We start from the raw sequence: 21,661 nt of genomic DNA on the forward strand, positions 1-21,661 counted from the left end.
GCAGATGGCCCACTTCAGTGAAATTGGGTTAGTTGTCAGATTTCTCCAGGATCATGTAAAATACACTGGCATAAAAAGCCTACGCATACAGTTGGATAAACCTTGAATTTTTGGTAATTTAGCATTAAAGGCAATGATCAACATTTACTTTTCCAACTACAGCATAGCAGATAGACAGCAGTGGGTGTTAAAGTGAACTAAATTCAATGGCAGAACTGTGCTGACTTCATTATGAGTGACAAGAAGATGGTGAAACCATATTGATTTATACCTGTCAGCATCAATCTTTTAAAAAGTATTGTGGGCCAGAAGGCTATATAAATGATGGCCACAATTTTACTTTGAGAAACATAAATGACAACAATTATCTAAAAATAGTTAGGTATCTAAATAAAAGGGGTTTTTTTCCTCCAAAGAATGAGTGCAGATTTTCAAAGAATATGAGACTAGTACTTTTTAAATAATATTTTAAATTATCACAACACAACTGCTGACAGTACAAACTACTTGCCAGATCTACAAGCTCCACAAAAAGAAAAAAGTGGAACTAATAGGTATTAATAGATATCTGAAGAGCATTAAGTATTAACTTACAGGCTGTAGAATCTTTTAATAAAAACTCATAATTAGGTTCATAATCCACTACCAGTTATAATATGTGGAATGCTGTTAGAAGACATTTTGAGTAATATTGTTACTTAGATTGGGTAATTATTTGACATTTATTTTTACGTCTTTTTCAGAAATATGTATTTTCTAGGTTAATGAAAGTAATAATGTTTAGATCATTTTACATAAGTTTAACATCTTTGTGATTTTTGTTGAGAACTATTTTTAATTATCAGTGAGCTTGAAAGGTGCTAAAAATGGGTTCATGTTGGCAGACTGGGAGAATAAAATGATTGCTAATAAAATACAGAGCTGTTCATTTTTAGCATAGTATTTCAAATCCAGGCTAATAAGTAGGGACATCATGTGAGTCATATGAAATCATAAGATTGTGTTCTCAGTCCAGTTAGAATAGGAGTTAGCATTAATACTTAAAGGTCTAACAACTTAACCTTTTCAGAGCTACTGCAAGATTGCTAATAAAGTGCATTTCCTGTTATTTTCAGAACATACTCTCCCACGTGACAGTTTATGCTTGCAAGCTGGAGCCCAAGCATCAGAGCCAGAGCTTAGGCATTGTTCAGATGGGCTCTGGAGCACATCTCAGCTTGCCATGTCTTGGGGTGGAAAAAAAAAGTTTTAACCCAGAAAGGACCATGAATTGAGACTTAAGACTATTTGTCTACTCTCAGACTTGAACTGGCAGCTTTTCTGTTACCATTTTAGCATGAGGGCCTCTTAACCACAGAAGAAGTCATGTAGCCTCCTTCACTAAAGACCCATGGCTCAAACTACCAAGGGCCAGAAACATGCGCACACACCGCACAGCCCTTGGCCACCCAAGAAAAAAAAAATTGTCAGGCCATGCGAAAGAGTCATCTGCCCAGCAAAAAGGGGCCAGGAGCAGCCGTAAACTCTCCTCTTTCACCTGCCAGCCTGATGCTCAGCATTGGCTTATTTGTTCATGCCTTTGGGTATAGGGGAGTTGATCATTTGATAAAGGAAATCTATGCATGCTTATGTCAAACATACAGAGGCAAAAAGGCGTAACCTTTTCCACAACACAGATTCAGTCCTTTCCCTGCTGTTGAAGGGTAAATATTCAGTGGAGTCCATATCAGATATATGTCTTTTTAAAAGAGATAATGAGGATTCATATGTAGAGTGTTAGGTGATAAATCATTATATCAAGTAGACTGTAATTTAAAACATGTTTTAAAATCAATTGTGTTATATTTGTATTTTTAAATCCAAATGCAATGTTTAGATTAATAGAAACAGTGATGGTTTCTACAACAAAATCTGTAGTGTTTTATCTCTTATTAATGAGACAAAGTAATAATACTATCTTTAAAATAAATCCAAGAAGATTTGAACTCGGATCTCATTTCTAAGTGTGATAGCACACACTTCCTGAGGTCCATTGTGTGGTATAGCTGATGATATATGTAGCTGCCATGAGATTCTGACTTTAGGAGCACTAAGGGCAGTAAGAGCAGCTAATGTTATAGTTTATCTAGCTTTATCATTAAGAAGGATTTTAAATTAATGCTGAAGTGGTAGATAATGCATGGATAAAAGCACTTAACCAGCCACACCAATGATGACGTGATGTAATACAGATAACAGGGGATTCATGTCTTCTAGAAGGGAATTTGGGAAATTTATTGAACCCTCATTTATCTCTGTTCTCTCTTAAAAATCAAGTAATTGAGCACTTGAGACCAGAAAGCATATAATAAAATGAGCTGGGCTAGCTTTTAAATCCAATGTTGTGGGGGGAAATGGCATTTGGATAAGGACAGGGACTTGTGGCCCCAAACGTTTAAAGCCCCTGAGAGATGTGACAGTTCCTTAAACAGTTGACTGTATTTGTTTCAACTCAGTCCTCACTACTACTTATTCTGGCAAATACTTAAAATTGCTTCCAGTCTCTGGATTTGCTACAGCTGGTTAAGAATGCTGGTATATACTAGATTAAGGTAAACTTTCAAAAATATCAAGGAATTTAGAAACCTAAATCCTATTTTTAGAAGTACCTCGGTCTTTGAGCCTAAATCCCATTAACTTTTCATTCAGTTTAAGTTTCTAAGGCTGCTTGTATACTTAAAAAAACAACAAAAAACAACAACAACTGTGCTTTATTGGAAGAAGCAACGCGTTACTTCAACCTGGTTCTGCTGCATCTGTAAAGATCGGGTGCTTCAGATATTCAATCAGTTATTAGATAAAATGGGTGATTCAATCAGCTATTAGATAAAAGCACCAAAAAAGTCCCACTAAAGTGCTCAATTTTTACAGATGCGGCAGAGCCAGGTTGAAGTAATGCACTACTTCTTTAGGAGATGCACAGGGCTCAGTGAGGGAATGCACTGAGTTTAAACTAATGCACCTTTTCTTTTTTTTAATGTCTGCAAGCACCCTAAGTGTGTATGCCATGTTTGAAAATGGGATGTAAGTCACTTACAGACAAGTTTTTTATTTCAGGGGAGTTTGACATGTAGGTTAAGTACAGACAGCAGTGGAGTACCATGGGTCTCCAGCACTGGGGGGCCAATGCTTGCATTTGCATCCTGTTCCCCATCTGCGGCCAATCGCCAAGTGGGGGATAGGGGGCCCCTGGCAGCCAATTGGTGAGTAGGGCGGGGAGGGTCCCCAGGCGGCCGATTGCCAAGCCTGGAAGCTCCGGTGGCGAAACCAGAAGTGGCACTGGGGGACCGAGTACCCCCTGGAGAGCTTGGCCAGCAGCCCCCACCCCACCAGGCCACTGCCTGGGGGCCTGCCCCCCCCCGACCCTCCCTCTTGTTAGTATGCCACTGACAGACCATCAAAAAGCCTAAGGCTGAAACAATTCAATCTTTGCAGTTTAGTTTAAGCTGCATAGGTTGAACCAGTAAGCAAGTAAACAGACATTCACTTTTGATTTTGGAAATGCAGTGGCCCAGGCCAGAAGTTGTGGGGCACAAGAGCACACTTCCCCGCTCTGCTGGAGCAGACAGCTTGGGCCAAGGCTAGCCTGCTCACCTTACAAGGGGGATTGGCAAGGGAGGTGCAAAGCATCCTGGGAGCCTGCAGGACTGAGAGTTAACTTGAAACTGGAGGGGACCTGGGACAGAAGTTCAATAAACTGATTTAACCTAAATCAATTAAGTCAGATACTACATCCATCCAGATTTCTCTTTAACTGGTTTTGGCCATTTTGAAAGCAGTTTATGTGCACTGAACTTCTGTTGTGTTTACGGATTTGAACTGGTTTCTGATCACTTATACTGGTTTATGTGTAATTTCTGTCCATAACCCTAAATGCTTTTAAAAGCTGGCCTTTAGGTACTTTTGAAAATATTGTTCCTAATCTTCGTACTGGGGGATGAATGTCTCAAGTAACTATTGACCTATACCAGGTATTAAATCATCATGCTTTATATTTCAGTACATAGGCTGCTCTTCTAACCTCTGCCCTTGACAAAACATTAATATCTTCTGTCCTATGATATTCTGTTTCTCGCCAAAATGTTAACAACATAGGCTTAGCACTAGTCTATTTATGCCATGACTTAATTCATCCAAAGAGTGTCATAGTTTGAAAGTGTCCAGTAGCAATAATTTAAATGTCACCATCGTTAACTATTCCTTAACTCATCAAAACATATCAGAAAGTGGTTTGGATGTTCATATTACAAAGTACTGCACTATTTAAGCCAAGTAACATCTTATTTTTATGCCTCATGGATGGTACCAGGGAAATGTTAATCCCTATATTTAGGGTGATCATATGTCTGGGTTTGGCCAGGATACTCCAGGATTCCATAGCCCAGTCCCAGCCAGTTGGTCAAAAGTCCTGGGCTGGAGTCTGGTGGGAAGGTAGAGCAACATGATGCACCAGGCAGGTGGCTGGACAGACACCCCTGCTCCTGTGCAGGAGCAAGGTGGGTGAACTGGAGCAGGAGCCACCCTGTCTACACGTGGCATGTTTTTGCTCCTGCATAGGATCAGCAGTGCCTGTCCATCTGCCTTCCTGGTGCACCATGCTGCTTTGCCTCCCCACTGGACTCTGGCTTGGGACTTTTGACCGACCAGCCAGGACCAGGATACAGAATCCTGGAGTACCCCAGCCAAACCGGCATGTATGGTCACCCTACCTATGTTGCAAAGCTGCTGAGCTCAAGGACCCTAATAAAGCTGAGAGAGGCACCTGAATCCCAGTGGGAGGAGGTTGTCCCCAGAAAGCCTCACAGAACATGTAGAATTATCATTTGAACATATACTTGTCACTCCATTGAGTGATGCCCTCTACTGTAGATGCACCTCCCTTCAGAGGAAGCTAGTTTTGTGTGATGTCCTTTTTGTTGCAGTTATGTGTTCTTTCCCTAGTGAAGACTTTACATGTATATATTGCTTTTGTTTTCATCAAACTGAAATAAAGAATCTACACAGAAAAAAGCATGTTTGCCTGGTGTTAGTTTTCTGGGACATGACAGTTTTGCCATGTGACATTTATTTTGGTGGCATAATAGTTTCCAAGAAAAATCAGAAGGCACCCCCTGTAAGGTTCTTGATTGATTGATTGATTGTCACTGCTGTTGCCAATGAAAGGGAAGAGCTCTTGCTATTGACCATAAACTTCTAAATTCTGATTCCCTCAGGAGAAGACTTTTTTTTAAGGAATAGGAAATTCATAACTGGGCAATTAGAAAGTAGATGAGAGGAAGTTTCAGCAAAGCTGAAATTTTGCTGGTATAAAAATGTAGGTGTGAAGACAATGACTGTGTCCCTGAATTTTGGATTATTTAATGGAGAGATGGACAGCTGAGATGTGGTTCTTGGTCATGGCTTGATAGTCTTACTGAATTTGAAGCAACTGCTGAACTGCTAGCCACAGTGCACCTGCTAGTATGACACCTAAGTTAAATTACTGACATTTGTACCATACTGAGTTTCTAACAAATACCACACTACAGATGATTCTGTAAAAAATAATATAAATAAACAGTTGATGCAGTCAGGCAGTTTATACAAAGTAAGGCAGGGACTATCAGTAGATGGTGAGAGAGCTTTGGGATTGTAATCCCCATTGAGGAAAAAAGCTTTAAAGGAGTAGAAAAATGAATTAGGCATCATCCAAGGTTACCATTGAATGATATTCTATTTTCTGTTGTTTTACAGTTAAGGTACATTTAATTTAATACTTGTGCAACTGTAAAGGTTAGGTGTCAGTGTTGTTCATTTAAGATTTGGTTTAGACCCAGTATGGTAGATATGAAGAAGAATTTAATTTATCAGTCTAAAGACAAGTTTTAGTAATATCTAACTCAGTAATTCTCAGTCAGGGTGTCATGTCATGCTGGGGTGCCTTGAGATACTTTCAAGGTTGCCACAAGGTGGCACACAATGTTATCTCGGTTGGGTGTGCAGATACCTATAGATGATTCACAAGACAAACCCAGAGATTTCAAATAAAAATCCACAGTTGTGGACTTTTTGAGTTCCTTGCAACAGGAAAACTCTTCTATTATTTTTCTGTAGGGAAAAAGAGTGAAAACTAAGAGCGGCATTGTCCAAGGGGTGCCCCAAGTCTATCCAGAGGTGCTTTGTAAAAATGTTGAGAACCACTGATCTAATCTATTTCCTTTATCCTCCTTTCCCTCTTATTGCTTATTTTAAACTCACATGCTACACCCTGTGGTTCTTAGATCATAAATTCTTCAGGATAGGAACTGTGCAATACAATTTTACAGTTTGCAGCACAATCTGGCTCCGATCCAAACAGGAACTTGTAGGTGCTATTATAATACAAATAGATTAAAAGAGACAACAACATGTAGAATAGCAGCAAAGGAATGCTGACTGCAAAAATTGTCCCATTTTCTGTAATTACTACAACAGCTCCACTCTTGTAGGTCCACTCAATAGGGTATTGGACTATCTGGTTTAGCCTCAAAATAGTATTCCAGTCTATCATATCATCATCCAGTCTACATATAATTTTACTTTAAATTGTATGTGAATCTTGCTTTAAAAAGCACCTCACTAGATGGAAACTTTGCCTGCATAAATAAAACCATCTGGTTTGTTGTCTAACCATCTGTTTTTTTTCTAAAGATTATGGTCTCTTGAGTATTACTCATAGGCTCATATATGATCAACCTGCTACAAACAGTTTTTTCTTGTAGACGCTTTCCCACACTTTTGATTTTAATTGTGTTATCTGTTTTTAATCTTGTAAAAAAAATTGTCATCTTAAGTGTTGTAATATTCCGTGTGTCTGTATGTGTGTGTTTCTGTAAAAAATTGATTTTTACTGGGGGCAGTTGAGGAAAAGAGCAAAAAAAAAAAAGAGAGAGAACTACTGCAGTGCTCTAATTTTGGGGCCTATTCAATGGTGACCTTGGACGATGTCAATTTAGGATGGAAATAAAACTGTCCTACATGATACTAGCTATTATTGACTAGCATAAAGACTGCTTGTCAGCTGGGGACTGAATTCTGGCTTCAATCCAAAAGCTGCAGTTGATGAATGATGTAGCTACCAAATGTGCCAGCTTTATACCAGATGGGGATTCCATCAGGCTAGGAGAATTCCAAAATAAGGAGATCTGGGTGCTTTTTGTCAGTATACGGGAGCCACATCAATGTACACAAATCTGTACTTGCATGAATAAGATTCATTATTAATGGAGGTGGTGATTGTTGTTGTTCCCAGCATTAAAGGCTGAAAAGTAACTATATTTCTGCTCTCCCTCTGTTTCATAAACACAACATTTTCCATTGGGAGTTGCAGTAGTGCCTTGCCAAGAGGGTTCATTCTCCTCCAGAGTTCAACCATTCGAGTTTCTGGAGAAAATGTCTCAGTTCTCTTGTAGGTCATATGCTATATAACTGTTCACAAGCCTTGATCCTTTTGTTTTATCCGGTCTTTTAACATAGAGCATGCAAAATGTTTCAGGCAAAACAACAAACACAGATTCAAAATCTGAAATAGAAATTACTTAAGTAGAGACTAATATAACTATTAGAACCTTCCTGTTTTTATTCTAAACAAAGTTATGAATGTTTTAGCATAGAATGGCTTTGTGCACTAAACTCAATTTGGAAAATTGGATTTGTTCTGGACAAAACTGAAGGGAGAAGTACATACTCCAGGGATACCCAAAATAGGCCTTCTGTGTACACCATTTTTGAAATATCTCTAAGTTAGAGAAGTGTTAATGGCAAATGTTAATGGCTCATCAGAAGTTCAGAGGAAGCTAGGACCCAGGACAATGCCTTCCTCTCTGCTAAGGAGAGTTGAGAAGGGCAGCTGGATCCCACTGGACCCTGCTGTGTTTACTTGCTAAAAAAGGGGCCTACAAAGGGTAAGGCAAACCCCCAGGGGAAGCAGACTACTGGAGGAACTGAATTCTATTTCCTCAGCATCGTAGAGAATCAATTCAGGCGACTTCAGGAAATGAATCATATTCACTGCACGTGATTTTGTTTACTGCTTGGTTTATTTGAAAAACTAAGATGTACTGGGTGGGCTCCAAGTTTATTTTGTTGATCTTTAAAATGGTGTATGTACGTGTGCTCCTGCATGCGTGCATACATATGGATGTATGCACACTTGCGCAGGCATATACTGCAGAGGATCCTCTCTTGAGATGTGGTAAAGAACTTGGAACTGGAGTCTAACCACAGACTTGTTCTACTTTGCCGTAAGCCAAATTTCATTGTAGTCTTATATGCTATAGGAGTTGGCGACTTTTTCAGAGCGCCAGCTAGAATGACCCAGCTTGGGTTAGGGGTGGGTGAGTTCTAGGATCCGTCCACCGCTGCTGCTTTCTTCACCTCATAGCATGGGAGAAGACCCTGTCCCCGCAGTTTCTCCCTGCCATGGCATGGGATGAGCTTCTGACACTGAACACTGCTAAAGCTCCATGGCCACAGGCCAGATCCAATGGCTCTGGAAGTTGGATCTGGCGCACAGGCTGCAGGTTGCTAACCCCTGTTATAATGACATGGAATGCAAGTTCTTTGCATACTATAACATGTAGAATCATATCCAATTTTGAGATAATGGGCTGACCCTTAGATTACTGCTGCTATGGGGATGGATACACAAATAAGACACCCTTATATTTCATGGTGATTGGATGTTTTAAAATCCTCGTTCAGGCAAAACTCCAATTGAAGTCAGGATGAACTGGGATTTTTCCCCATATAAGAATGGTAGGGATGGGTCCTAAATTATCTACTAAATTTTTATGTGTTGATATAAAAAAGTTTTAGCATAGGCCTTTCCACTTATCACCCTGTCAAATTCTGCAATAAAAATTAGCTATGTGACTTCCAAAATTTGTGATCAAACTATTTGCAGCCTGTGAGGGGGTGCCAGAATTCACACCAGTCAGGATAATCTTTTCCTTATGTTCAACAATTTAATGTAGATTTCTTGGAGAAGACCAATTTATTCACAAAAATACCTCATATCCTAATAAATATCTTTTCTCAGAGAATAATTAACCTAATTTTATTTTTGTGATCCTAAGTTGTTTTGAGAGTAATGTTTCCAAGAGCTAGGAAGATTTGTTTTCTGGCATGCATTATTTTTCCATTGGTTGTAGCATTCTTGCATTAATTGAGTTTAGAAGACTCTTCAACTACAGCTAAATGAATAGAACATGACCATCAGATATAATATGATCTATTATCTAATTACAGATTGTATCATCAAAGGAACTGTAGGGTTAGCACTATGCAATTGTATATATATGGATCCTGACTCTTAAGGTTTGAGAGATTTACTATACCAAATAAGGCCAGTGGTAGATCAAGTTAGGTACCCTTCCTCTGGCAATGAATAATATTTGATGATTCAAAAAAATGAACCCTATTAACTTTCAAATTGTTTAGTGCTATAGGAGAGGAAAACTTCCTGAGCCTTGAAATAATGGTTTTATGTGGTAAAGGAAAAGAAATCTCCACTTTTATCTTTTCAAGTATGACAGCAATCTGCAACATTTTCTGGTGGTGGGCTTGGGTTGAAGTCAGGTCAGTGTTAGAACCTGACCACCATCGCTGCCTCTCCCTGCCACCCAGGCATAGGCGACTGGTAGGCGGGGCACATGCCCCTGCTGACAGTGCCGTTCCTGCCACCAACTGCACTGGTAGCTTCTGTGGGTGCTCACCAGCCCCGTCCCTACCACCACCACCAGCTTCTGCAGGTGCCCCCCCAGGCTCAGGAGGCACTAGTCACCCATGATCCCAAGCATCCAGCTGTGGCAGAGCATGGGCGAAACTTGCTGCTATCTGACCACAGTGCAGATGAAGCCTGTACCACTGAAGCTCTGTGGGCTGGTCCAAATGATGGTGTAGCAGGGCACTAAGATGTGCCTGCTCCTTAAGGCTGAAAAAGCGTGGCCAGGGAGCTCTGCAGGCCAAACAGAGTTCCCAGATGCAGGCTGCCAGGGTAACAGTGTAAGGGAGTAATTGGCCACACCTGCCAACATCACCTGACCAGCAGGAGGCAGGGTTCTGAGATATGTGAGCCCAGGCTGTAGCTAGCAGACACACTCTCTTTCTGGCAGATGACAGGGGAGGAGATCCTGCCTACTGAAGCTACTTGAAACCTGGTGCTGCCTGCTCTGCTATCTAGGTGCTACATGACTGCAGTGAGTCACCCAGGTACCTAGAATAGGGGCATGTTACTCTAAGTGGAAGTCTGTCCCCGTAAAGAGGCATAGCACTGTTATTGCTAGTATTTAAGTTATAGCCTAGGGGCTGGTGTCTGTGTTCATGTTTACCGCGGAGGATCAGGATGAGGCTAGAAGGGGAAGTTTGGAGGCCTCATTAGTGCCTGGAGAGAAAGGGCTTATGATTTGGTAGAGCCCAGTGTCAGGTTCAGCAAGACCATAGTGCCAGAGGGGCATAGCCAGAAGGGATCAGCAAGACCATAGTGCTAGAGGGGTGCAGGTACAGCATCAGGGCTAGTCCATAGATCCAGAGGGGTGCAGCCAAAGGGGTGCAGCACCCATAGTGCCAGAGGGACGCAGCTAAAGGGGTGCAGAACCAGGTGCCCAAGAGAGAGGCACTGAGCCAAGCATCTGAGAGAAAGGCACAGAAAGCCAGTTATCAGATAACTTGGTGCCTGTGTGTTGCAGAGACAGGAGCCAGGGAGTTCAGTGTCAGGGGCATATAGAGTTGACGATGGGAGTAACACCTGTGAGGCTAGGGACACGTGTAGGGAAGGTCGGAGCATGCATGCACCATCAAGTATAGCTGGGAACATGAAGGGCAGCTTCCCACTTAATAAACAACTTAATTATTTACTAACAAGGCATGGAAGGAGAGATAGGCGGGCAGACTGTCCAAGACAGGTGGGTAGGCTGACGCAGAGGTCAGCCTCAGGATGGCCTGCTATCACAGATAGGTTATAGGTTGCTGGACCCTAAAGCTACAAATTCTTTTATTTAAGCCATTTAAAATACTGATTAAACCATAACTGTCCAGATGTACAAGCCAATTTAGAACAAGTTAAAGCTGCTGGAACATTTCAAAAGTAAACCTGGATAGTTAGGTTCTCCTTGAACTGATTCAGTGTTATGTGTAGACACTAAGCTTTCTGTGACTACCATCTAGTTAATCCTCTAGTCATCCCATACTGCACCACTCCTCACCCCTTTCTCCCTGCATCCTAAGCCCTGCACTGCAACTGGCTACCCTAATGTTCAGTCAGAACTCTACTGCTCCAACCTATATTGCCTGTACTTGGGGAGGAGTAGGCAACAGGTCAGGTGGGTAGAGGGGGTACTCCTGCTTCTGGGTTCTTGGGTGCTGCTCTGAGAGTCTGCCTAATGTCTCGGCAGCTTTTAAACATCATTTCCCTCCAAGCTGGTTGTCAGTTTCTTTCCACTGGTGGCAATTGACTGAGCCTCTGGACATTCTAGACTGATTTGGGGTGGGGGAGTGGCTACATGGGTAGAGGGGGGACCCATTTCTGCATTCCTGGGTCACACTGCCCAAGGTTACTGCAACTTTTAAAGATCTTTTTCCCCTGAGCCACTGTTCATTTAATTCAATTTCTGGAAACTGATGTAGAGATCTTGGGCAGCCCCCAGAACACCCAACACGTAAGGAATCAAAAGTAGAGGTACCCCCTATTCCCATCTAGCTACCCCACTATCCCAAGTCAGCCTAGGATGCCCCAGAGCTAGCTCAGTTGCCACAAATGGAATGAAATTGATAAGCAGCTTGGAGAAATACGCTATTTAAAATTAGTGAAGACTTTGGGCCACTTCCAGAATATCCAGCTCTCAAGGAAACCAGAAGCAGTGGTCCAGGCACCCCCCCACACCCAACCTGGCCACCCCTAAGGCAGTAGCCTGAGCCAGAGACCTTTGGCAGTTGCCCCAGAGCACCCAGGCCCCCCAAACCGGAGAAGGAGGTACAGGTATCTCCCATGTTATGTATTTCTATGCCTGTAGTAAGATGCCTTGACCACTCTGCTACCAAATCCCAAATCCCATTCCCTGTAAGAATGGCAAAATATTAGCCACACTCTATGGAAGAATGGGGTTTGGTTACTACAGTGGAATGTAATGGAAGTTACTACAGTGTAACTGCTCCACTTCAAATTCACACCCTTTCTCATTTCCATGCAGACAAGACCAGTGAATTAAACTTCATCACTATTCTGTCCTATCAGATTAGTTTGGTCCTTGCGACCACCAGGCCTCGAACATCCGGTCACTATTCGGGTGCCTCGTAGCCCCTCTGTGTACACCTGGTTGCTCCTTACATCCAGGGGCGGCACCCTGCCTCTGGTTGCCTCACTTCGCAGCCCTTCACGCTGCTCCTGCCTGGTGCTTCTTGAAGGGGAAGTCTCCTCTGTCTCCCAAGTGTCCCTGATGCTCCCACCTGTTATGGTGTAGATCGTCACGTCCGCCTCTCTGCTCCCTTTGCTGCTGCCTTTGCCGGCGGCAGGAGCCTCTCCTGGCTCTTTATTTACTCCGATGATCCATTCCCTGCTGCTGTTGCCATGGTCAGTATCAGGAGACTCTTCTGGCTCTTCATCTGACCTGATGAGTTGTCCTCCTCTCTCCCTGAGGGACTCCCAAGAGGCACCCTGTGGCGGTGCCTTCCTCGGGTCTGATCTCTCTCCTCCCCTGTCTTCACCGGCAGTTTGTTTTATTCCCACCGGCCAGTGATTGCCGGTGACGTCACTGGCCCACTTTAGCTGTATGAAGGCTCGGCTGACTATCTGCGTGGGTTTCCTTCCAAGTTCCAGCTGTGCCGCAGTTCCTGCTGTAGGTAAGTAATTTCTTGTTTTATTTTTATGTTTATTTTCTTTTCCTCATTTGGATTTCATTCCCGGGGTTCCCCCTTTATAGTTTGGGGTCATTCCTCCTGGTTTCCCCCCGGGACAGTCCTATATTTATATTTACATTTATACTTTAGTTAAACATGATAAGCAACAGGACCTAAATGAGAAATAATGGTCTTGATTCTCCACTTGCACACGTGGAGAATCAAGACCATTTGTTGTCTACATGGAAATACTCAAGAAAGTGTGTGAATTTAAAGTGGAACAGTTACTCTGTAGTAACTTCCATGTGGACGCTTTTATTTAGAATTAAAGTGTCCTTATTTGCATAAATTCACTTGGGAAGCAAGTGAGGTTAAATTGAATTAGGGCCTGTCTAACTCTGAAAGACGTGTCCAACAAGAGATTTAATTCAGTGCAACTAATCCACTTCAAAAGTTACTTTTGGATTAAGTTTCTGGAGTATCCCCATACATGCAGCCAAGAGTTCCTTACAAGTTTTCTTTTCAAGATGACATAATTTGGATTCTGTGGCTACATCCACACACACACAGACATTTGTTTCAATATCTTGTGCTACTGCTACTTGTCCCTGAGGAACACCTGTGCCACATGCCCTCTGATGCATGGCAGGTAACTTCAGGTGGGGTAGGGGAGGCTGAGGACAACAATTGTGCTGGCCCCAGCAGCCTTACCTAAGGCCCTGGGGGCTTCCTGGGGCTGCAGGCATAGCGCTTCTGCAGCTGGGAGCCTGGCTGGCAGCTGGAGCATAGCGGGGAGCACCATGTGTGCCTCCCTGCTCTTTACCAGTGTGGGCTTTTTTGACCCTGGGATCTCCTAGGGTCAACCCTCCTTCCACCCACCCCGCCCCAGCACTGCAAGGTAGTAGTGTGGGAAACTCTTGCATGTGCGGCGTGTAGTTCTGCAAATGGTCTGTAGCGCCACATGCTTCATGTCTGCGCTCGTCTGGACCTGGGCTGTGAGGTTTGCAGAGAGAAAAGAGCTCTAGATATTATAAAGCCTAGAGAAGAAAGCCCCATAACCACAGAAACAAAAGTTGCTTCCATGGATGGCTCTCCTTAAATTTCTGCTGCTAATGGTATAGTTCCTCTCTGACTAGATCAGGGGTAGGCAAGGTTTTTTGGCCAGAGTGCTGAAAAACACAATGCCTACCTCGGAAGGTGCCGGAGTGCTGCCATGGCAGAAAAACAAAATGAGGGCAAGGGGTACATAGTAGGATGCCCTGTTTGTGTCCCTTGCCCCCCACCCAAAGCCCTTTCCCCACAGCCCTGCTGCCCCTCCCTCCCAGCCCTACTGCCCCTTGCCCCCCCACCCAAAGCCCCTGCCCCCCAGCCCTGCTGCCGCTTGACCCCACCCAAAGCCCCTGCCCCCCAGCTTTGCACCCCCCACCCAAAGCCTCTGCCCCCCAGCCCAGGCTCTGTGGCTGTCAGCAGCTACCCCAGCTCTGGGTAGCTGCTGGAGCCTGGGCTGCTCCCAGCAGGGCTTGCAGCATCCCAGCTGACTGCTGGAAGCAGCCCGGGCTCCTGGCTGGCAGCAGCTCCCTAGAGCCAGGGCCGGCTGCAGCCAGGAGGCTCCAAACATCTGCGCTGGGCTCCGGGCTCTGACATCAGCTCAATGCTGGCAGCGACTGCGTGTGTACCTTGGGGCAGACAGCAGGGCAGTGCAGCCCACCCGAGGTGCCCGTGCAGTCGCTGCCAGCACAGAGCTGATGCCGGAGCTGTGGAGCCCAGTGCAACTGTTTGCAGCCTGCCCGCTGATTGCTGCAGTTGCTCAGAGCCCGGGCTGGCTGCAAACAGCTGCGCCAGGCTCCAGAACTCTGCCATCACCTCTGTGCTGGAAATTGGGGAGAGACTGGGGCTGCGCTCCCTTGGGCCCCTCCCCCGCTTTGCCCGCTCCAAGGCGCATGTGCAAGCGCCGATGAGCTGATGCCAGAGCCCAGCACAGCTGTTTGGAGCCTCCCAGCTGCAGCCAGCCCTGGCTCTGGGGAGCTGCTGCCAGCCAGGAGCCCGGGCTGCTTCCAGCAGTCAGCTGGGATGCTGCAAGCCCTGCTGGGAGCAGCTCGGGCTCCATCGCTGACAGCGGCTACCCAGGGCTGGGGCTGGCCATGGCATGCCGAACAAAATGGCTTCACATGCCATGCTCGGCACACGTGCCGGGGGGTTGCCAACCCCTGGACTAGATAATAGCAGCTGAGGAGACAATCCAGAGGGTGTTAATATCACACCAACTTAATTTTATGTTATTGCTCCCAGTATTCAGAGTCCAAGATACTGGCACTCATATGAAACAAGAAAGAAATAGGAAAAACATAATTCAAGTGAACACATGCTTTTTCTCTAACTTATATGTGTCAAGCTGGGTCAAGAAAAATTTTCAGGAATGATTAGTGATTCTGAGTGCCTTCATTTTGAGGAGCTCACCTCACCTTGAATCATATTTTTTTGAGTGTTGAGCACTTAATGTGTCCCAAGTTAGGTATCCAACTCTCTATCAAGGGAAGTGATTCTTCCACTCTGTTCAGCACTGGTAGGGGCTTCACCTGGAGTACTGTGTCCAGTTTTGGGCCCCACACTTCAAGGAAGATATGGAGTTTGGAAAGCATCCAGCACTCTTTAAAATCAAGAAAAACGTAGGGGCCTGGGAAGCAAGAGTTATGAGGACAGGCTGAAAGAACTAGGGTTTTTTACCCTGGAGAAGAGAAGGGCAATTTTGTAGACCTCTGGTTTTCAGTTCTTATTGTTTGTTATAGAAGAGTTACACATGCACCATTAAGTTTAATATGGCAAGGCATGCAGTTATTTTGATATTCAGAAGGTACAAGAATAAGGTGAACTTTTGACTGTTGGGTGAAATTTGCCTAGTAACTTCACATCGAACATGTGCATTTTCCCATTACGATTGGCAGGAAAGTGTCATGTGAGTAGCAACTACTTTGCTGAGGTATGCTGGAAGGTGATTGGAAAAACGGATGAGAAATGTATCGAGTGTATAATTGGAATGATTGACAAGTGTAAGAGAATATTAATTGGTTGGAATGAGTGGGGTGACTGGTTAGTATAAAAGGTCCTGACCAGCACTCTGGCAATGTGCCAGGACAGATTCGTGGGTGTGCGTGATGCCTGTTGTTGAAGGTCTCTAGCTCCTGAGACTTAGTCATTGAGGAGAGATTGAGTGAACAGGCTCTCTCCCTCTGAGTATCTGTGTTTTCTGAGATCTGTGTGAATAGAATTGTGAGTTCGAGGATCTTCTCTTAGAGTTGTCCTTGTCTTTTGTATTGTCATCTGTGGTGTTCTGTGGCAGTGAAAGGGTCATTGAGTGTCTGTGTCAGCTTAAGTTTCTGCCTACTTGCTTGGCAGCAGCGCCACAGCTGGCAGACAAGGTGACTGCCCACAAAGGATTGCTCCCTTCCGTCTGCAGTGTTTTTGGTAAAGTATCACCCTTCCTTACCAGCTGTCTTTCCTTCCTTGTCCCTCATATTTCGGCATACTTTTATTCAGTACCTTAATAATAACCGGTTTGTTTATCTTTTAACACTGTGTCTGTAGCTCTTGGATATTCAGCCAACAAACCAAGCCGGACATCTCCAGCATTTTAAACCACTGGTCAGCGTGGCAAACACAACTTTGGGGTGACCACCCCTTTTCTTGGGGAGTCTTAACATCTATATTGTTAATCAATTAGGGGGGCTTTTGTCATTAATTATATCATCTCGTTAACAGTTTATTACCAGCTCTTTCATGAGGTCTCTTCCAGCCTTACTTTCCTATCCTTTCCTTTTTCGTGTCCTTGTGATAAGGTATTGAGCAGAATTTGCAGATTTGTTGGAATCTTACAGTGCTGCTGATTGAGTGCTTCTGCTATGGCCTCAGACTTGCAACGTCTGGGCTGTCCATTGTGCGCTTTACTGCCCACACCACCCCAGCCCCCTGCTTTCCTATAATCCTGTGACCTATTTTCTTTCCCTTCTTCTCCTTATGTCCTTGTCATAAAGTAGACTTTCTTTCAGAATCGTGCACATCTGAGGTTGCTAATAACAAGTTATTTAGCAGATTTGTTGGAATCTGACAGGGGCCATGACATGAACGCTTCTGCTATGGCCGTTATGGCAGCTGGAACTGACCTCTGTAATGATACATATCTGATCCTGCAGTATAAGACTTAAAAATTAAATGGTTTCTAAAATCTGCCGGGTTGGGGGTGGAGGAATTATTAAATGGATTAGAAATGTACAACTAAGCTCATCACCTCTATACATTGCTACTAGAAAATGGAAAGGTATATAGTCAACTTTATGCACTGTATCTACAGCATGAATTTTCTAGATTTTAGGTGAGACTTGTAGCAGCTGAGTACCTGAGCAGGGATGAATATTGCAGAATCTAAGAAAGCAAAACAAGGAGAAGTTATTAGCAATATGATTAGACAGTGTTATTTAATAGCATACCTGATACTTAAGCTCAGGTTTGTATATGGAGTTAAGGTTAAACACTTAACAAATGTTTAAAGTTCACATTTGGGGCCTCAATAATACACAAGTTTAAATATGAGCATATCTTTTTAAACTGTGAGTAGAACCATTTACTTCAATGGAATTAACTACTTGGTGCATAAAGCTAAGTACATGTTTAAATCTCTGCGCAACTGACTCAAATTGTTCAGCTGTCCATGCTTAATACTAGAGATCATAGGGGTGGGAGGCTGTTTAAAGACAAGTTACACTTGTCTATATAAAATATAGACATATATTTATAATTCAACATCTGTTCAAGAGTATCAGTATCTTTTAATACAGAAGTGGATTCCCCACATCATTAGTGTTGTTGGCAGGGGCAGCTCCATGCAATATTCCATCTTCAATTTAAAATATTTAGGCCCACACAAGATGCGGTATTCCTGGGTGGATCCCATGCTCTTGTACATGAGAAATGAGGCAAAACTCAGATCATGCCAAAAGTTAAATGCAGATGGATCCTCTGAACCTGCACAGAGCTTCGTTGACGTCCTGTGGGCAAAGGGATGCAAGAACGTGCAAAGCGAGAGGCTTAAAAGCAGCTGCTCTGGCAGTTTTTAGTGTGCAAAAAGTTGGGCAAAAAGCACAGTTTCTGCACTTTTGTGCGCGCTGTAACGTGGTTATCACATTCACCTCACAAGCAAAATGTGCCCAGCTCAAAACTTGGTGAAGCAAGTATAAGCAGCTAGGCAACCTCTTAGCAAGCAGCCCCAGGCGGCAGCGCAGGCCGAGGCCCAGGCCGAGCTCAGGGCCCGGCGGCGGCGGGACAAACACGGCTCGCGCGTCTAAGGCCCCATTTCGTGCGGGACGGGACGGGACGAGACGAGGCGAGGCTCCCCTCGCTTCACTGCCAGTGCAGCCGGAGCCCCACCCGCCTCACTCTGACGTTGGAGGTTGTCGCCCCGCCCCGGCGCTTGCGAGCCGCGCGTGCAGCCGTGGAGCGAGGTCGCGGCCGTCGCGAAGCGGAAGTGCGGTCGCACTTTGCGGCAGGCGGCCCCTGAGGCGCGGCTCGGAAACCCCGTTCTTTCTTTTCCTGCTGCAGCTGCTAGTGGAGGGTGAGTGTCCGCCGCGCTCCAGGCCCTCCCCGCCCCCTCCCGCTTCACCCGCAGGCTCACCCCGCGTGTCTTACAGGAGGAGCGATGCCGGCCAAGGGGCCTCTGCAGAGCGTCCAGGTTTTCGGGCGGAAGGTGAGTGCACGGCCGGCGGCGCCGCGCGGCCCGGCCCGACCTCACCCCTCCATCCCGGCCGGTGACGGTGGCGCCTAGTCTCGCGCGGCCGCAGTCGCCCCTGGGAGGCTCCACGTGTCCCGGGTGGAGGCGACATCTGGGGCCTAATCTGTGGTCCACCCCCCGCATGCGCGAGTCCAGGGAGCGGTTGTGGGAGGGAGGGAGGGAGCGGGGGGCCGGAGCTCGAGGCCTGCCCTTTATACTCCAGCCGCAGTCGCACGTGGAGCTGCTCCCTGCAGGGTAGGTGACACAGGCAGCACAAGTGGGTGGGGGTGTTAGTGGCAACTGCTTACTGAAAGTCTTTGTTTGTTGCATGCTGGTTATTTTGGGGGGCGTTTTGGGCTGGGAGCCCCTGCCAGACTCTGCATCCCAAAGCCCTTTAGAAGCCGCTGAAGGTTGAAACATGGACTGTGGGCGTTTGATGCTAATTGTTCATTGCAGTTGTGCTAACCTGTTCATGAGATGCCACCCTCATACCTGTTGTCATTTTCCCCCCCTCTGTGCAGAAAACAGCTACGGCTGTTGCCCATTGTAAAAGAGGAAATGGCCTCATCAAAGTGAATGGAAGACCGCTGGAAATGATTGAGCCCAGAACGCTGCAGTACAAAGTAAGTGAGTCCGTGTTCCCGCAGAGTGAGACAGCTCATCTGACATGTCTGAGAGCAAGAGGTTGTTTTCAGGGACAGATGCATGCAGTCTCAGGCAGCTTGGAAATGTGTCTTGGAGTTTAAATCTTGACGTTGGGAAATTTGTAATAAACCAAACCCCTAGTAGGAAGTGTTTCACTTGGAGGTATTTATGCTGTTTTAGAGTTTGTGCTCTTAACACAGATTTTTTGGCAACATTTCTTTATGTAAAAAAGTTATAAATTAATTAGGCTTCTTGAACCTGGGTCTCCTGCTTGGCAGAATGAGGAAGAAACGTAGACATAGGGTTAAATTTTTTAAAGAGATTTAAGCTTCTAGGTTGCTTTGGTGCTTTTCAAAATTTTTCTCGGATATATTTTTTTAGAAATTTAAGAATTCTTAGTGCTGATAGGAGCTAAGAATACATTTAAATAACTGTTAAATTGCTTTAGATCTGATATACCAAAATTTTAAACTAGTTCTTTTAAAATGCTTAATATCAGCAACTGTCAGTACTTTTGGAAAGGAGGTTTTGCCATTTAAAAAATGGTGATATAGATGCAAAGGTACTTGAAACAGCTACTAGCACAAGGTCATCTGGTAATCTGGTAGCAAATTCGGTAATGGGATTCATGCTTAATCTGAAGTCTACTATTCAGTCCACTGAGTTTTTTACTCCTCGCTGATTTCCCCCAGCCCCTCTCTTTCCCCCCTCCCTCCCCCCCAAGAGGTGGTTTGGTGTGGTTGACCCCTTCTAGAATGTCTTGTAACTTCTTACTTGCAAAGTTGAAGTAACTTATTGAAAAAACTGGATCTGAGGATTATGTATGTACTTCTTTTTTTTTATTATAAAATTTAATTTTTTTTTGTCTGTTTTAGCTGCTTGAACCTGTTCTTCTCCTGGGCAAAGAACGCTTTGCTGGAGTTGACATCAGAGTCCGTGTTAAGGGTGGTGGCCACGTAGCACAAATCTACGGTAGGACTCATGCATGTGATGCTTCTTATGGGTTGGAATAAATCAAACCACTTATTGTGGATATTATTTAGAGCATGCTGTTTAGACTATATCCTTGGAATTGACTATAATTTAGTAGTTAAATATACAGCTTTGAAATTGAGCAGGTTGTTGATTGTATCTTTTTAACTGTGTCACTATGTGACATTCTTTGAATTTTATGGAGATATGGAGTTATGAAACTTCTGGCAGTATGCTTCAACTTGATCAGAACAATGGATTTCGAGGAGGAAAGCTGTTGATCTGTAGGCTAATAATAAAACATAACATCTAGCAGTTTCAAGTTCAACAAATATTTTCTAACCTTTGGAATAAATCAAGCAGTTAGTTTCATTCTAAATCACTCAAAAATAACAAAATTGGAACTTTTGTTTTCAGCTTACTTGCATTACATAAACAGTTTAATTTTCACAACTATTGGTCTGTTGGGTTGTGCCTGAATAAGTAAAATAACCTGATTTAAAGATGCATAGGGAACAGGTGAATGTTTTAACCCTAAACTTCATCTAATTAATTTTTGTAACAGTTATTCAAATCTATTAGTTTTTTTAATGGTGATAGAAAAGGGAAGTATCGGGTAGAGGAGCAATTACAGATATACCAGGAGTTCCCAGGCTTCACTGCTGAAACTTCTCCCAACTATGCACATGGTTCAATAAAAAAATACCACCCCAGAAAATCGTTGCCTCTCGCATTGGTTTACATGCCCCTTTTCAAAGATGATGGTTAAATGCATGGATGGAACTTCAAGCTTGTGTCGCACAGTATGGGCATTCTGCTTACAAGCTTCTCTCAGTAGGGGAAAAAAACTTTGCCATATTTTATACTTTCCTCTTACTTTACAAGCCTGAATTCAGTGTTACTAACTTTGTCTTTTTCCTCAACAGCTATTCGTCAAGCTATTTCCAAAGCATTGGTGGCTTACTACCAGAAATGTAAGTTTGTTCTTCCGATTTGTGTTCTGCTGGTCCAGAAGTAAATACATAGCTTCTGAGCTATAACACAGAGTGCTACATATGTGTATATCCATTCTGTGTGAAGTTCATAGAACCACACAGACGCAATCTCTTACTTTTTCAGATGTTGATGAAGCATCTAAGAAGGAAATCAAAGACATCTTAATCCAGTACGATAGGACTTTGCTGGTCGCAGATCCTCGTCGCTGCGAGTCCAAGAAGTTTGGTGGACCTGGTGCCCGTGCACGCTACCAGAAGTCTTACCGTTAAAATTATTCTGTACTCCAGTATCTTATAATAAATCTGGTGAAAATTTGGTAAATACTTGCAAGTTTCTAAATCTATAATGTTTTCGTATTGGCAAAAATTCTTCAGTGTATTTTTATTAAGGGTGGAGACG

The 21,661-nt window shown here is 44.0% G+C and overlaps 1 protein-coding gene across 2 annotated transcripts; it reads left to right on the forward strand.

Annotated features, from left to right (window-relative positions):
- The first annotated feature begins 18,448 nt into the window (after positions 1-18,448).
- RPS16 (ribosomal protein S16) lies at positions 18,449-21,583 on the forward strand. Of its 2 annotated transcripts, XM_006268676.4 has the most exons (6): positions 18,449-18,493; positions 18,570-18,625; positions 19,171-19,272; positions 20,170-20,266; positions 21,193-21,240; positions 21,386-21,583. In XM_006268676.4, exons 2-6 carry the CDS (start codon positions 18,578-18,580, stop codon positions 21,529-21,531), a joined length of 441 nt encoding a protein of 146 aa, XP_006268738.1. In that variant the 5' UTR covers positions 18,449-18,493; positions 18,570-18,577; the 3' UTR covers positions 21,532-21,583. The 2 variants fall into 2 exon arrangements, with proteins under 2 accessions (XP_006268738.1, XP_006268737.1); XM_006268675.4 differs by lacking the exon at positions 18,449-18,493 and having other exon boundaries at positions 18,500-18,625.
- The last annotated feature ends 78 nt before the right edge of the window (positions 21,584-21,661 follow it).

Source organism: Alligator mississippiensis, chromosome 4, assembly GCF_030867095.1.
Source record: "Alligator mississippiensis isolate rAllMis1 chromosome 4, rAllMis1, whole genome shotgun sequence".
In the NCBI taxonomy this organism is placed as follows: domain Eukaryota; kingdom Metazoa; phylum Chordata; order Crocodylia; family Alligatoridae; genus Alligator; species Alligator mississippiensis.